Source organism: Cebus imitator, unplaced genomic scaffold (genome assembly GCF_001604975.1).
Source record: "Cebus imitator isolate Cc_AM_T3 unplaced genomic scaffold, Cebus_imitator-1.0 Scaffold13, whole genome shotgun sequence".
Classification (NCBI taxonomy): Eukaryota; Metazoa; Chordata; class Mammalia; order Primates; family Cebidae; genus Cebus; species Cebus imitator.
Window position 1 is genome coordinate 5,468,320 of NW_016107328.1, and position 18,004 is coordinate 5,486,323.

The 18,004-nt window shown below is 39.7% G+C and overlaps 1 protein-coding gene across 3 annotated transcripts in view; it reads left to right on the top strand.

Annotated features, from left to right (window-relative positions):
- ADCY8 (adenylate cyclase 8) overlaps positions 1-18,004 on the top strand; it is a 268,034-nt gene that overhangs the window by 148,455 nt on the left and 101,575 nt on the right. For 2 of the 3 annotated variants that reach the window (XM_017500373.2, XM_017500379.2), the window contains exon 8: positions 15,230-15,427. The exons of the other annotated variant lie outside the window; for it this stretch is intronic. In XM_017500373.2, coding sequence (XP_017355862.1) covers positions 15,230-15,427 — 198 coding nt within the window. The remainder of the gene's footprint in view (positions 1-15,229; positions 15,428-18,004) is intronic. 3 annotated transcript variants of the gene reach the window in all.

The window sequence follows — 18,004 nt, forward strand, 5'->3', positions numbered from 1 at the left end:
TTTTTGACAGAGTTTCACTCTGTCGCCCAGGCTGGAGTGCATGGTGTGATCTCGGCTCACTGCAACCTCCGCCTCCTGGGTTCAAGCAATTCTCCCGCCTCAGTCTCCTGAGTAGCTGATATTACAGGCAAACCCCACCATTCCTGGCTAATTTTTGTACTTTTAGTAGAGAAGCGGTTTCACCATGTTGGCCAGGCTAAGTCATGAACTCCTGACTTCAAATGATCCACCTGCCTTGGACTCCCAAAGTGCTGGGATTACAGGCGTGAGCCACTGCACCCGGCCCAGGAGCTTACATTTCAAAGAAGTGAGGATTGCAGACAATCAAAACATATAAGTGTAATGAAGGAAATAGATATGACCAGGGAGCATATAGAATACAGAAGGGATTGTCAGAGAAAGCCTCTCTAAAGATTTAATGAGTACTAAGAGGACCCTGCCTGCAAATAAGCAGGAAAAGAGCATTCTAAAGAGAGGAAAAGCAGTACAGACATCCCGAAGTAGAAAAGAGTTGAGTGTGTTAGAACAGCAAAAAGGCACAGGTGGCTAAAGCATAATGGGTAGGGGAAAAAGGGATAACAGATGGAGCTGAAGGGGCTGGGACCTCCATCCTGCAACCCTTGTTGATATGTTTTATTACTAGGGAAGCGATAGAAAGATTATAAGCAGGGCAGTGATATGATCTAAATTCGATTTTTAAGGGATCACTTTGGCTGTCTATGAAGAATGGACTGTCGGGGTAAGAGTACACTTAGCAGAAAAAAAATCATCTTAGACTTCAGATTTTCAAGAAGATACCAAAGGTTTTTATGTAGCTATAAAATGTATTGTGTGAAGGATATTAATCATTTTAACTGGATTTTTATGACAAGTGATATGCCAAGAGAACGGAGGCCACTGTTTTAGAAGCAAGGTCCCTTTTCAGAGCCTGGGATTCGTTTCCGTATACTCTGGAATCATCTTCATCCCATCCATCCCTTTCACATTTATTACAGCCTGAGAATCCAGGCATGTTTCTGTTACTCCCCTGGGCCTTTTAAAAGACTCACATGGAGAAAAGTACACAACTGGTACCTCCACTGTATAATTTTGTCATTGCTACACAATAGACTGATTTGGGGCATTTTTGTTATCTTGAAATTAATGTGTTTCCCATAAGGATTATAAATAGATGGAATGTCTATCTCCATGTAACAAATGGAAATCAAATACACTTCATTGCCTGGAATACAGATAAATATCCACAGGGTCACCAACGCTGACAAGAGTAGAGAGCTTTGGGACAGGTAGCATTTTGGGAGTGGTGTGCACATTTTTTTCACTTAATTCTCACACCAGCCTTACAGAGTAAGTGTAATATGCCTACTTCACAAATGGGAAAATCGAGATTCAGAGAGAATTAATTCCCTAATTCCCTGAAGGACACATAGCAGGTAAATAACAGAGATGGAATTAGAGTCCCAAATGTCTAACTCCAAAAGCCCCACGCTTTTCATCAGATCACACTTCTTCCCTCTTTGTGGCCTGAAGATACATGCTTCCACCTTGTTCTCAGGTCATCTGTCAGTCTCAGAAGGTGAGTGAGTATTTGTGTGGTATGTGTGTGAATATGTGTGTAGTATGGTGTGTGTTATGTGGATATGTATGTGGTGTGTGGATGTGTTATATGTATATGTATGTGTGTAGTGTATGCACACATACATATACATATAATATGTGTGTATATGTCTGTGATATGCATGTGGTATATATGTTTAGTGTTTAAATGTGTATGTATTATGTATGTTTGGTGTGTGTGTATATGTGGTGTGACACATATGTGTGGTATGGTACATGTATGTGTGTATGTATGTGTGATGTGTATGTGTATGTTGCATATGTATGTGATGTATGTGTGTGATGTGTGTATGTATGTGTGTGATGTGTGTATATATATATGTGGGGTGTGTGTAAGTGCTGTGCATATATGTGTGGTGTGTATATGTGTGGTGAGTATATACATGTGTAAAGCTCTCTACTCCTGTCAGTGTTGGTGACCTTGTGGATGTTTATCTACATTCCAGTCAATGAAGTGTCTTTGCTTTCCATGTGTGGCTATATGTGTGTGTTGTGTGCAAGTATATGACTGTGTGGTAGGCATGTGGTGTGTGTGTGGTGTAAATATGTGTGTATATGTATGTTCGTGTGTTATGTGTATATAGGAATGATATGCATGTAATATATGTGCATAGTATGTATGTGTGTGATGTGTGTATATGTGTATATTGGTGTGATATGGTATGTGTGTAGTGTGTCTATGTGTGGTATGTATATGTGTATGTATGTGTGGGGTGTGTATGTGTGCGTACATGTATTCACCCTCTCATATATATGGATCACTTGCTCACCAGGGCTACTTTGAAATTTTATATGAAAGCATCAGGAAATGACCATATTCCACTCCAGCTAAATTTTGGAAATTCTGTCCAACCAAGAAAGATCTCATTGCCTATGTATCCTGGCGTGATAATTGTTTGCATGAAAAAAGGCAACACCAGGCAGCCTCTCCCATATGTCTAGCAGTAAAACAAACAAACAACCATTCGATTTAGTCCCACTTGTGTTGGCAAATGTTGAGACCAGAAGAAAAGGAAATGTGAAGACAATGGAGGCTGGCTGGGCTGGCAAGTGTGATAAAAGAATATATATAGGTTACCATATCTTCACCAATTCCACCTGGGACTTTTCTTAGACCCTGTTCTCTGTATTTACTAGAAGAAAAGGAAGAATTCTTAGTTGATTGCCATCCTGATTAAAACTCCCTTGTGGACCCAATGCTGAGCCCCAGGCTCCTCAGAGTAAACTGGTTAGTCCTGTAGGCTGTGAGTCTTGTGATCTTTGGGTAAATCTCTGCAGGATTCAAAATTGGCACATAGGATAGTGGAAGGGCCTGAATGGAAACCAAGCAGAACTGAGTTGGAGCCAGATTTCTCCAGTTGCTATTAAAAGACCTGGGACAACCACTTCTCCCCTCCAAGGCTCGGTGTCCTCATTGGTACAATGGCAAAACTGGACTGGATGATCCAACAGTTCCTTTCAGCTCTGATCTTGCCGTATTCAATTTCTTTAACTCAGACATAGGCTGCAAGACTGTGGTCATACTGGTGAGCCTCATACACTTCAGAATTCTGCATTAATCATTTACCAGGAAGCCACGGGGACATCCACTGTTTACAGTTATCTTATTGTAGGATAACAGCCATGCTTATCCTGGTGAACTGTCTTAAAGCATGAATGCCAAATTCAGCAACAGAAGTTAAAAATAAAAAATAAAACAGTATTTGAGGTAAAATCTTACCTAACTAGGGAATAAAATTTACCCTTTTCTCTAAGCATCAGATAACTTGAGTTTTATTTTATGTAGATAAACACCCAAACAATATTACAGACATCATCACACTTTGCCTGCTTTCAAGGTCCTGTTTTCAACATGATCATTATGTTCTCTTATTGAGCGATATTGATCCCTGGGGATTTGATTTCTTTCCTTCTTGTTTCTGCTCCTAAATGGTGGATTCAAACTAAATGGCAGGCCCCTATTTTGTGAATATGAAGGAGTGCAAGAAAATGCACTCTTCAAATTCAAACTCATTTTACTTTTATTATTCAACTTGAGAAAGGCAATCCTATCAATATGCATATTCGTTCATTCATTCATTCAGCCCTTCATTTATCAATGGCTTACTGAGAAACCACAGTAGAACTTTTACTTTGCCAGTAAAGTTCTAGGCCCTGGGGGTAGAGAGATGAAGGTGGGGCAAGCACTCTGGAGCTTAGTTTGGTGGTGTTACTAAGAGGTCAGCAGGCTCAGTGTGAACATTGTTAGAATTACTACAGGTCAGAGTAGTAAAGGAGGGAACATTGATCTGAGTTAGTCTGGAAAGACCTTAAGCTGAGATTTACAAGCAAGCAGGAATTAAGCCAAAAATGAGGGAACAAGACCCTAGAAAGAGAGAAAAAGCAAGTCTACCATCTCCACCTAGGTTTCTTTGCCCAAGACCAAAGCACAGGCTTCTCCTTCCCTACAGGAAATTCGAACCTGAAATTCCTCCCCCTAAAAACACCTGAAATATTGCATCTTGATTTTTAGAACGGAGTGTTTTCATAGGTAACTGCTTCTGTGATAAGTTACAGAATATCTAATTGTCAGTGTCCAATATCAATATGCAGACAATCACAGGCGCATTTTTCCCCATAGGTAATTTTTTTTTAACCATTTTAACATCAGATTAAGTTTTGATGTTTATTAGATAAGACATCTGCAGACTTAGGTCAAGAACATGGAAAGCTTTGGAAATTTCCCTGAAGTCAAGCTGCACTCTTACGGTAACATGGTTTTTCTAACAATAAAACTCCCCAGGCTGTCCTTAGCCCTGACTCTGAGGATAGCTGCTGAGTTCAGCCAGGGAGAATCATTAGCAGGGTCTGTTTTTTCACTCTGTTCAAAAAGACAAGTGGATTTGAAGCCTTCCAGAAAACATTGAATGGATTAAGTAGGCAATTTGATCCATTTGTGTTGACTCATCTTTCCTTCCTCTGAAGTCCCTGGGGTAGGCTAAGGTAGAAAAGATAAAGGTAGAGATAGGATTGAGGCTCATGTTGAAACACAGATCTGAAAATTTTACTTTTAGGTTGTCAAGCATATATCATGCAGCCATGGTTACTCCCATAGCTGATAACCTGCTGAAACTTTTCTAAGCAAATGAACTGGACTTTTCTTTTACAAGATATTGAGTGGTTGTCTGGGGAGTCATACAACTGTGAGCTGACAAATAAGAACCAACAAATGTATGCTACTTTACATGTGCGATGGTGAAAATGTGTGATATTTTAAATATGAGAAGATAAGCAGGAAGAGAAAAAAACAACAGTCTGGATTCTTTTCCCCTGACTTACTTCCTCAATTTGAGAACAAAGAACCAGCATTTATTTTTTATCATTTTTGGCGTTCTCTTTGCCAAGGACTGGGCTCAGATTTTTCAGTGTAAAATGTCTTCATTGAGCTACATCAGGACTGGTCTCATCTCTTTGCCACCAAGGATAACTTTTATTGTTTGACACAGTGCAGTTCATATCTAGGAAGGTTTTTCTTTCCAAGCAAAATTGCATTTGATGTGAGTGAATTTATATTCTCATTTTTCAAGTGATTTCGTACATGTCCTGACCCACTAGTTTTCCTGCTCTACACCAACAAATGGGTCTTCCCACCCTAAGGTGACTGAATTCTGGCCAGAGAAAAGATAAATGATATTTTTGTGTTGGCCCAAACAGCCTCATCCTGGTTACTTATATATGTACTTATTTTTACTTCATCTTGTGTCAAAGAGATTTACAGTGGCTTATCTTCAGTAAGCATACAATATTGATGGAAATTTTTGCCAAGTCCTCTTCTAACTCAAAGATCCCCCAAACTACTGTTGTGAATTTCAGATTAGGCACCACTAGATTTCACAGTGCCTCTTCCCACTCTTCGACTTTTACACCTTTAGTCCCCTAAAGAATCACATTACACTGTGAGACAGTAAGGACTTTGGACACATTGTATGCAGTATCACCCACTCTGGACTTCATATCTTGGGGAAACTTAAATACAGGATCACTCATTAGTAATAAACCTGTAAACAAACACTCTGGATAATAAAAACCCAGAAAAGCTAAACAAATTACACCATTCTTATAGAAATGCTTGTGTTGGGAAGGTTAGAGTAAAAGGAAGTAGAAGCCACAACCCCAAAGATGTAGCAATTTAGCTCTAACCTAGATGGTTTCTTTTTTTCCCAGTTTTGCCCTGCCACAACTGGTAAAAAGTAAGAGATGCTAGATTCTTGAAGGTCAATAATTTGTTGCTCCACTGGAACTAAATTAAGGAAAGCATTGATAACTATATTCAATTAGTAAATTGTGTAATAAAGGTTCAAAAAAGCTCACACTGATAAATTTAAAACATGAGCAATTTACCAGCAACTTGATCAAGGTATAATAGTTTTTCATCTGCCTAAATTAAAAGGTACTTCTGAACCTTCAAAGCTAAAAATTTAAATAATTCTATTTCAATTTTCCCGAAATTTCTATTAAGAAAACACACACACAAAGACATACACATATAAGCATGCACACACACACACACACACACACACACACACATTCCCCCCACACACACATACACATACCCCTTCTTTTCCCCATGGCATTGACACTTTTAAAAATCTACATCTTTGTTGTTCACAAGAAAATGGAGTAGCTTAGGTCTTGATGTTGTATGTTTGTTTATTCATTTCCTGAGCTAAAATTGTCCAGGTTGCCAACACAAGGTCATTCAGATGATAGGATAGTGGTCAACTCTCCAACCACAGCCAATGACATTTCAACCCAACGAATTCAGTGCTAGGGGATATTTCAATAAACACCTACCCTGTGACCCGATGAACAAACCACTGATGTTTCAGCTTCTCTCTCCCCTACTTATGAGTCCCATATGAATCCTGGCAGAAGTCTTGCCTCCCTTGCTAGATCATACCTTATCCCAGCACTTACACCATCCCTAAACCCGAGATGAAGTCAGTGCTGGAGTTTGCATATCTGTTCCACACATTACTAAGTATGTGATACTTTAAAAGCTAAAATTTCAATTGGACAATTTGCCTCAAATCACATTGTGTCAAAGTGGTCGGATCTGAGTGTGCCAAGTTTTGTTTCAGCCAATGCTGCAGAAGTTTCACAACATTTTTTGATTAAAAAAAAATAACCCAAGCGTGTAATGTCTCAGACATAATCACATTTCCAAAACTGAGATTAGGATCTTCTTTTTGAGGAGCTCAAAGAACAATATCAGAGTCAAGCATCTAGGATTAGCTAATAGATTGGTAGAATAGAGTCAGACAACCTTCTCAGGCAGGTGGGTATCATTATCAGACCCCATTTGACCCAAGTTAAACTGGCTGGAGTCCTTAGGCCAGGTCTAAGGGACAAAATCCAGAATTGGTAATTCTGTCTGTGAGGTCTGAGTCTTCTTATCCAAAGAGCTCTGCCCAATCACATGGAATTGTGGTTGGGTCTAGAAAGAAGCCACAGCTGACCACTTGCCCACATCACTTCCAAAGACAACCAGGAGAGTACATCTATGTCTAAAGCCATGACCCACCAGTAGGTTGAACTGAAGCAAGGGTCAAGGTGTTTAATGCCAGGCAAAGTACACCAGGAAGACAGCCTAGTATTGTGCTTGACAATCTTGGGACCTAAACCCCAAAATGAATAAACTGCTTTCATGTTCCAGTTTACCAATATTAGTTGAAAGGCCAAGTGTGAGGTTACGGGGTTCAAATGAGTAGCAAATAAATACATACATACTGTGGCATCAGCCAGAGCTAGGGGCTCCTCCCTGCCATTGTCTTATTCTCTTCATCATAGACTGAAATTTCAGGGCACCAAGTAGCAAAAGTCAATCAAAGAACTTCACAGATCCCTTAATCCCTGTCAAAGTTAGCATCCAGGCAATAGTGGGAAACTTCCAACTCTGCCTGAAGATGAGAAGCAACAATTTCCCAAATGGCCTGAGCCCCAGACTGACATTGTGTACTCATAATTGGGACCTGGAAACCAGACAATGAAGGGATGCTGAAATCCTACAGCAGGCTTATTAGAAATGTCTAGGCTATTTTTCAACAGAATGGACATTATGACCCTTGTTATGGCGTTTCCTGGAGCAGACGCTATGAGACCATTCTGAAAATTACTTAAACCGCTTTTCCATAGCAGAGTCCCACAGACCTCCTCCCACAATAAGATCTCGTTAAACATTCATTTGCTTTTTTTGGCAAACAGAGTATAGTGACATAAATACTCAAAAAATAGAAGGAAAAGGAAACATGATTTTTAACTGAAAAAGCATTAAACAGATCATTTGGTTGTACTGTTTCATTTTCTCTTAGTATAGACAGGAAAACTTGCAACAATCTTGACTGACATACCTTGTTTATGGGAAATGGTCTTATTCTCTAGCACCTCCACTCCCATAAGAAGGAAAGCTTATTGTATGACAGGGTCTTAGAGATCTCATATGATATTTTAGCAAGCGCTCTCCAAGTCAACATTTACTCAAATACCACTTAATACTTTCTTACTAGGAAAATATTGCATCCCAGATCTCCCCATTCCCAGATTTGAGGGAAGAAAATTGTACCGTTTTCAAACATAGCAAGCATTCTCCCTGAGGCCCTCAATGCAAGTCACTGTAGATTAGATCCCCTTAAAGCTTTCCCAAGGTATGAGCTTTCTTAAAAAGAATAATTGATAAGTATTTAAGATGATGGATGTATTAATTAGGTTAATTCAATCATTGTGTAACATGTTCATATATCATATCACTGTGTACCACATAACTGTATATTATTATAAAAAATTTAAAAAAGCACAAAATCATTCCTTTTAAAGTAGAAGTCTTTTTTTTTCTAGCAGTTTGGCATTTTAACAAACAGTAGAGAAAAAATAGCTGTAATGTGCACTGTTGGGGTACTCTCACTTAGGCTTAGTGTTTTTCCTGCGTCTTGTGGGACATAGGAAGTTCATAAGGACTGAAAGGTGGAACCTCTGCCTTTTCCACAACCCAAAGCCTGCAGGGAACAAGTTTAAAATAGAGGTACAGAGGCTTCCAAGTTAGGCACAGAAAAAGGCTGCCACAGGGGTGATAGAAGCATGCTCCAGGAATAGGCTAGGGAAGCTATTGGCCCTACCTACTTCTGAATGCAGATTCCAGCCTGAAACTGAAAACAAGCAGAGTCTTTGGGAAAGGTTAGGACATCTCAGAGTGACAGACAGAAGCTGCACAGCTGTGCCTTGACGTTGCTGAGCCTGGCATTCTCTCTAGGTTTTTCCCATATCAGCAATGAGTTGGCCCATACTGTGAGTGTTCAACTGCTACAGCTAAATCCGAAGACTACCACATCTTCCTCGTGGGGGAGCTAATAAAGAATAAAGTGCTTTCACTAATGACCTTAACCTTCTTCCACAGCTGGCTCATGGAAAACACACAAACTGAAGTTAGCCCAGGTGCTGGTCCCAGAAAAGGCTCAAGGTCACCCCTTGCCAGTCTGTGGTCTCTGGTGCTCTAGCAGCCAGTATTGGGAGGTAATAATGGAAGTGACCTTCTCTGGATTCCAAAACTCTGAATAAAACCTCACATTGTCCTGAATGGTATTGCCTAGGTTTTCTTTTATGGCTTTAGGTCACATATATACTTGTTTAACAAACCCACACATTCTGCGCAATGTAATCCAGAACTTAAAGTGTAATAATAACAATAATAAAGACCTCACATTGACAAGCATCATTAGGCTGCCTTTAAATGGCCTTAGTCTTGGCTGGATCATCAACTGCATTGGTAATGCCTGTTATCTCATGCTGAGCAAAAACTAAGCATTTGATCAAATCGTAGGAAAATAAACTACTTCTTATTCAATATAGTTTGGTAAACAGAATCTTTCCAAAATTTGAAGTCCATTTGGGAGAGAACAGAAAAAATCTAAAGGGACTTTTATAGCAAAAGACCAGAAACACTGCCCTAGGGACAATCTTCTTATAGAGGCACTTGATCTTTCATTCATCCACTCATTCATTTCTTCATTTCATATATATACTTCTTAAGAACCTAGCATGCTGGGCACAGTGGCTCATGCCTGTAATCCCAGCACTTTTGGGGGCCAAAGCAGGTGGATCACAAGGTCAGGAGTTTGAGACCAGCCTGGCCAGCATGGTGAAAGCCCATCTCTAGTACCAAAAAAAATTAGCCAGGCACAGTGGTGCATGCCTGTAGTCCCAGCTACTTGGGAGGCTGAGGCAGGAGAATTGCTTGAACGCAGCCAGTGGAGGCAGTGAGCTGAGATGGAGTCACTGCACTCCAGCTTCNAAAAAAAAAAAAAAAAAAAAAAGAACCTAGCAAACATACCAGGTGCTGGAGACTCACTTATAAATAAAACACAGTGTCTGGCCTCAAGGAGATCATAGTCTAGAGAAACAAACACATAATTTGGCAATTACAGTGAATCATAGTAATTGTGATAAGGACAATTGCAGCCTCAGAGTAGGCTTCCAAAGGTGATATCTTAATTGGTTTTTAAAGCAGCAGTAGGACACATGCCTAGATGCTACGTGTTTCAACTCATAAAATGAGTAATTACTTAATAGGTCAGATTATGTTAGGTGTCCAAGCTCCACCACGAGGTCAGATCCCATGAGCACTGGGTCTGATACTCTGTGAAGTAGTGCCCACAAGGCATGGACAAACGAGGAAGAATTGTGCAACATGTAGACATTATGTCACCTATGGAACAATGGGGAAAATAAATTTAGTGTGCCGAGGAAGAAAACTAAGGACACTGGAAAGCAGCCACATGGAGGGAGATGTATATAGGTCTTGTTCAGAGATCAGAAACAGGTCTAGTGTGTGGAAATTGTGAATAAAAGCAGCTAAGAACTTTAGGGCACTGTTTCCCAAACAGCATTCCATGAAACATATACAGGCAATTCAAGATAGGGGGATTTGTGGTCAAAAAACTTGGAAGATGCAGAGTTTAAAAATCTTATTTCTACAGAACGTACCAGTGCCTTTATCTCAGTTAAGTATACTGAGATAGGAAGGTAAAAGAAATTTTCCATTCAGTAAACACATTTATTGTGGCTACAAAGTATTTAAGTGACTACAAAGTATCAAGCATTGTCATAGGCCCTGGGGACAAAGAAACAAACAAAAGAGACAAAACTAAGGTAAGGAGAAATGTCAGTAAATAAATAATTGATTTACATTTTCTAAACTGATTGATCCACAGAACCATTTTGTAATGAAGCATCTCATCATTCTTGTGTTTCTTGAAACAAATTTTTGAGAAAGAGGAGGATCCAACAATGAAATAGATCACTCCAGTTCTGTAACTATGCAAGCTGATTTACAGTGTCTACAAGGATGCTTTACAGGGTCTTTTGAGATTTGAGTATGTGATCTCTAAGCCCTAAAATAGTTTTGACTCAACAAAACTGGATGTTTCTAGACAGTACACTTTCAGCCTGCAATCTTGCTGGGAAGAATTTATTTGCTGTGACAAACTGATTAATAAATACAAAATTTTATGGCCATCTATGAAGTGATATCACCTGCAGGAAAAGCAGGGTTTCACTAGAAACACAGATACAAGACAAGTCCTAAAGAAGAATCTTCTGATCATAAACCAAATGATGAGCTTAAGAGGATTTGTAACTTCCACACAGCCCATTCAAATGCAATTCATATAGAGCTACCTGGCCCTCTCATTATAATTTTCACCAGAATGCCCAAACTGTCAAGCAAGACCCTATCATCAGAAACTCAGTTCAGAAGGAATTCTGGTTCTCACTTGCACTTTGATCTGTCTCAAACACCTGTGAGGGAGGAAGCATTTATGGAAATACCTAAAGATTTCTCCATTGGGAGAAATCTAGGAGCTTTAGTGTCTTTTTGGGAAAAAACTCAGTCATGAGAGGCCATCTCAGCTGCAACCTCTGACATTTCTGCTGCTCCAATCTGACCTCCCAAATATCTAAAACACCAGCTAAAGTAAATAAATAGCATTATTTATTTATACAATCATTGATAACATTATTTATTACATTGCTGCTTCAATCTGACATCCCAAATATCAAAAACCCAGCTAACTACACACATATACATATATATTATATATGATTATGTATCCTTCAATCATCCATTGAAACATGTGTTCAAATATATGTATTCAATTTTATATATATATATATATATATTTTTTTTTAGTAAAGTATTATGGCATTTCCTGTTTTCTTCCATTTTTATCCTTTTGTTTTTCCTATTCTTTAGCCAACTGCTTAAGGTACTTATGTGAAAGAATTTTGGAGGTCAATTTAATATTGGAATCACATTTGGAAGCTTACCCTATTTTTAAACATGATCTCAGTCTAGCTCACACTGGTGCCATAAGTCTTAAAAAGAGAAAGCCCTATTCTGTTAAAAATAGCTTGTTCCAGTATGACTCTAAATATACAAATAAGACAAGTTATACATGTCTCCACTACTGATCACAAATGAATCACTGTGAATATATCAGTGTGTGGCTTTTTGATGCTGATAACATTGTCCCACTGAAGGTGCCTTCTTGGTAGTCATTACTAATGACTAATGAGATAGAGAGGTATCACAGATAATCCCAAATCATAGTCACCCCAAAGACATGTATACTTTGCAGTGTACTGGGGGTTAAATGAAAGTAGATGATTTCCTGATATCCCTTTCTAGTTTCAATTTGCTTGCCTTCTTGAGTTAATGATGGTCTTCTCTTAAGTACATATTCCCTTAAGAAATGAGGTAGGTGCTAAAGAGATTGCTGGCCAAACGGCACATGTAATTGTCATATGTAATTAACAGAGGAAATGATCCGAAAGGAGATCACTGAAATTTGACTATATGCATAAAATACTAGGAAAACACTTGCAAAGAATAAAAATAATTACATGGAAAAGAAAAATATTCTCCACCACATTATTCACATTTTGATGAAAGGAGCTCCTTCCCAACTATTACCTATAACTTGGTGGCAGTGATGAAAGAAAGAAGGATGCCTCTAAATTTCTCTCTCATTTGAAGCGACCACATAAACAGCCAATAGAATGTGGAGAGGAGCAGGGGAGCTTTGAAAGGAGGAGATTTCATTGGTCACTGTTCTACAGAAGTGGCCAATGGCAGCAGAATCCTTCTCTGAATGGACAGATGAATACAGCACAGGCAACCAGGAAGCAATGTCTATTCCCATTTCCAAATGTCCTCTACATACCAGTATTGGTTCCTGCTAACATTTTCACCAATCCACATCAATATGAGAAATATAAGGGCAAAGTAGAGAGTTATTTATTAAACTAAATGTATTCAATGCAAAGCACTGTATTTTATTCTGAGATTGCATCATTCCTGTTGAAGGAAAAAATGCCCTTTCTCTTAGTAAATAATGGTCATATTAAAGAGCTATAGTTGCTACTGCTGCTGCTGCTACTGTAATTTAAACAAATCAGTCCCAAAACTATTTTTTGAAACTTCCCTCCTCTGTGAAATCCAAAGATCTTACAGTCACTGAAGGCATAAGGGACTGGTGGAGTGGATAAGCTCAATTTAGTTCAAAGAAGGAAAACCATATACAAATAAAAATATCAGACAGTGAGTGATGCCTAACTATGAATGCACTTAGATGTTGTAGCAGACTTCATCTCCAGCTATTAGATCCCAATTCCAAGCACTTACAAGGGCATTCTGGCACCCCAAAGTCAGAATGTATGGTCAGACAAGGGCAGCTGGAACATCCTTTCCATCCCCTCTCCAAGACAGAAAATGGAGTTTTGTCACTTTTCATGCTGTGCGAAAAAAACTTCTGCCCAAGAAATCAATGGGAAATTCACCAAGTGGCTGACAGTTCAGCTTCCTCTGCTCTCTGGGATGCTGCACTAAATAGCATTTAATTCCAGGGGCTAAATTCTCTGGCTTCACATGTATCCTGCTGTTCAATTATCTGGAACATTGGTTCCCGCTTCCTTGGGTCTACTCCAGCCCTTCTCCTAACATACCTCCCCCTAACATCTATTTTTTTCTCTGTAGTTGTCTCCTTGGTACTCAGAGCTGAAATTACATGCTTCAGTGGCCTAAGAGCATATACTTTGCTTTCTCGTGTTGGCATATGCAGCTCTATTCTTTATTCTAGGGCTGTTTCAGTAAATTCTAGCCATGATGAGCCCAGGTATAGAATGCTTTAGACTTTGAATTTATGTTACACTGAATATCTTCATGAAGGTTAAAATGAAGGGCTCAACAACACCATAAGGAGACTCCTTATGGGATGGGCTGGATGGCTTCCAGAGGTCAAAGCTCATGACTCCAGCTGTGGTCCTGGAGTCAGCAGATCTGGCTTGGTGGCAAATGAGCAAGACTTTCTGAGGCTCATCAATATCCGAGTTTGGCAAGAGGATCTGCAGCGTCCTATGTCACCTCTCACAGGCGCCGTTTGATGACTCTATAATCTTATCTTCATCTAGCCTGTGTTCTAAACATAGCTAAGCTGAGAGGCTGGCAGAGAAAAGCAAATGAAGTGAGCATGTATAGAGGCAGAGAATTTTCACTTCCTTACTCACTCTACATATGTGTGGCATCTTCTACTTTCCCTCAAGAAAATCTCTTGGAAGGATGGGCTGGGCTTCCTCGTCCCTGTATCCTTTCAGGTCTAGGTCCGACTCACATCTTTTTTTTTTTTTTTTTTGGTCTAAGAAACTGCCTTAAATTGGTGCTGTGAGTAAACACTGCATTTGGCTAGATCCAGCCAGATAATCTTATCACAGCTACTGAATCACCAGGAGAAAAAGTCTCCCTGCCAAACCTGGTGTCTCTTCAGAAGCCAATACAGTTTCTGCATCCATGTATCCATATCCAGTGACCAGCCATGGTGGTTATGCCTTTCCCCGTCTCGTGCTGTGTAACCCTGTGAAATGGTGGGAGACTGCAACTTGCTTGCATTTTTTACCTAAAAGAAGTTACAAACATATATCTATACAAAGATATAGATATATAATGGCCTATATATTAATAATGCTGGGGGAGGGACATATCAGCAACGTATTAAAATTTAACAATCTTTATCAAGTTTAAGGAGCAGATTCTGGCACATTTGGCTGTCTTTCTTTGAGCAATGCTAAAAAAAAAAAAAAAAAAATGCAAGCCATAAAACCCCAAGTCTCTAAACCACCATTAAATGAAAGGTCACACGAAAATGTGGAATCTACTCAGTTGGAGATGATCATTTTTGTGGACTTTTAACATATATTTACTTTCTGTTATTTTTTTGGTTCTCTTTCTCTCATACCCAGGTTGTGCCTGGCTAGAGAAAGGGTCTTGATTAACATTTCTAAGCCAACAACTCTCCAAATACCTCAACCAAAGGAATTCAGTGTGCCTACACAGAGAAAAGGAATATTTTGCCAGGTTGTACTTCTCTGCATCAAATGCTATCAGATCGACTACTGTAGGTTTCACTGAATACAACTGCATGGAATGCTATTACTGTTTGCAATGCAACATGATCTAAAAACATTGCATTTCTTTTTTATGTAAAGGGGACTAGCAGGTTTATTGTGTTTGCATGTGCTTTCCCCCTAGACTCTGGCTGCCCTAACAAGAAATTCAATAAATCTGCTTCCAAACCATCTTGCACAAGCTTTGCATGTCCAGTCTGGGCCTGAGGAAATTAACAAGAGAATAGAACATACCATCGACTTGCGGAGTGGCGATAAATTGAGAAGAGAGCATATGAAGCCATTCTCACTGATGTTTAAAGACTCCAGCCTGGAGCATAAGGTAGAGCTGGGTCTCCACAGCGGCTCTTTTTCTGAGTAAATTGTTGTAAATGTTCACGGGACTAGAGAGAGAGCCCAGGGGCTGTGGTTTTGGTTTCTTTGTTTGTTTGCTTTGGTTTGGTACTGTCTTTAATTTTTCTCCTTGAAAATCATGAGTAGACTGAAAGCCATGAAAGGAGATGCTGGTTAGATTAAGAGAACATCAGCTTGCTCTTTAAGGAAAAGAAGACTAAAAGAATAAAGACTCCTTTAACTCAGTACGCATCAAAGGAGTTTCTTCCACTCTGAGATTATTAAGCCAAGTAGCATTAACAGCCACTTACCTTTGCTTTTAGATGAATTCACATCAGCTGCAACCATTTTAATGTAATAAATGAGGACACCCAATAGCTTGATGTAAGCATCAGTGATAAACACTGTCTTTCTTAGATTTTAGACATCTATTCTCCCATTTTCCCAGTTGTCTGCTGCCTTGGAGTCCCCTGACCTAGGCATAGTAGAAAGAAGGTGGGTTGTGGATTCAGAGTCAAATTTGAATTCCACCTCTGCCACTTTCTTGCTATGTGACCTTTGTTAAGTAACCTCTCTGAGCATGAGTTCCTCTCTGTACAATGAGGATAATGAATGCGCCTACCTCATGGCGAATATGAAAGTCTCCAAGACAATACCTTGATTAGGTAAAGTGTTCAAAGATGGCAACTATCACCACATTAATGGCGACTTTTTCCATTTCCATCCCCCACCTCAGCTTTGAACTGGAGAGGGGAGTGGGAAGACGGGGTGCTGACCCTGCTTAACTGGATTGCTCCTTTGCGCTGATGGAAGCTGACAGACCTTCCTTGACTGAGCACAAGGGGTGCCTGGCATCTTCAGGAGCCTCCGGCAGGAACAGCAGGGAATCTACAAGCAAATTTCAGGAGTTTGATTCAATACTCTGTAAAGCTCCAGTGAGCAATTTTTTTGAGAGTTTGTTCAGCTGCCTGGGAGATTTGCTTTCCTTGGTTTAGAGAATTCACAATTCTGTGCACATACACCATCCTCAATGAGTTTCTTTGGTAACTACCTAAAGATTGCAGACTCCAAAATTAATACCTTCACCTGCAGTTCCAATTTGAAATGGATTGTGTCTATGCACTAACAAAAGGAAAAGAAACATTTTGCCTCACTCGACCCCCCCACAAAAAAAGTAGCAGACACACTTTTCTAATTCACCATATTATTAAGGGCTTAAGGTCCAAATTAAATGTGTTTTCTTTCCTGGTTACTGCATTGAAGAAGCTAGGATGAAGAGCAGATAGCTTTATGAAGAATCTTCTCAATTAGCTTGCGTAAATACCTGTGTCCAGAGCTATACAAAATGCTTTTATCTATTTTTGCTAAAGATATACTTGCTTCTCTAATAATCTAACCCCTGCATACTATAGTTTCTAGTGTGTTTTATTTAATAGCATTCACATCTCATCTGCAGCCATCTGGTATTGGAGCAGAAATGGACCTAAGGGAGGCACGGCGTGCCTGAGGTTGATTTCTGTGTCTAGGGAAGATTCTTCCACAAGAGCCAGAGGACAGCACCCTGAACAAACATAGGACTTGCCCATAGACAGTCTAACCACAGGCCACCTGGCCTGTGCTAAGCATTGCCTGGGTTCCCCCAGTGGTGATGGCAACAGGACACATCAGAAAACACTCACTCCTCTCCTGCCACAGAGATATTTTTCATTGACTCTTGCTCTGAGACTATCTCTAAGGACTGTGTTACTGCTGAACAGAGAATATATCATAAGTATTCATTGGGTATTTAGTAAGTACAAGGCACTATTTCTAAGCTGTCTGCATAAATCAACTGACAACAGTAATATAAAGTAGATGTTATTATGAGCCTCATTTTATACTTGATGAAAGGAGACATGGAGAAATTATTCTGAAGCTTTTCCAAAGTCAAACTGTCAGAGAGGGACTGAAATCTGAGCCCACGGTGATGCCATAGTCACTGCTCTTGTCTGCCTCTGCCAGGAGCCCCCAGGACTTGATTTTCCAGGGTTTCCTACGAAGAAGAAGAGGACAATCCTGTGCTGTCTTCATTTTCCTTTTGTTGAACTTTGGGTGTGGTGGGAGGCACAGAGAGGGAGCTTACACGAGAGGTTAAGTAGAAAAGGGTTCTAGAGCTATAACAAAATTAAAACAAGACTTTCAAATACATAGGATTCCAGAATCAGAAAATAGTATTAAGATGCATTTTCTCTGTGCTTGCTGTTATATATATCAGTTTACTATTTCACTTACTAAAGAGAAAACTTATCTTCCAAGAGGTTAAATAGAGATCTTAGATCTTAAAATCCAGCTACCGTAAAGGTGTCATCAACTGCAAGATGCTCTATTTTCTATGCAGCACTCAGAAAGAAAAAAACCCTCAATATGGGTTGCTAAGAGGAAACACACACACACATACACACACACACACACACACACACACACACAAGCTGGGCTTACACCCCTAGGGTAAGGTTGTGGGGGTTGGGGGACAGGTGAGACATCACTCTTAAACAAGGGCAGTGAGGAAACTCACATGCCTATACTT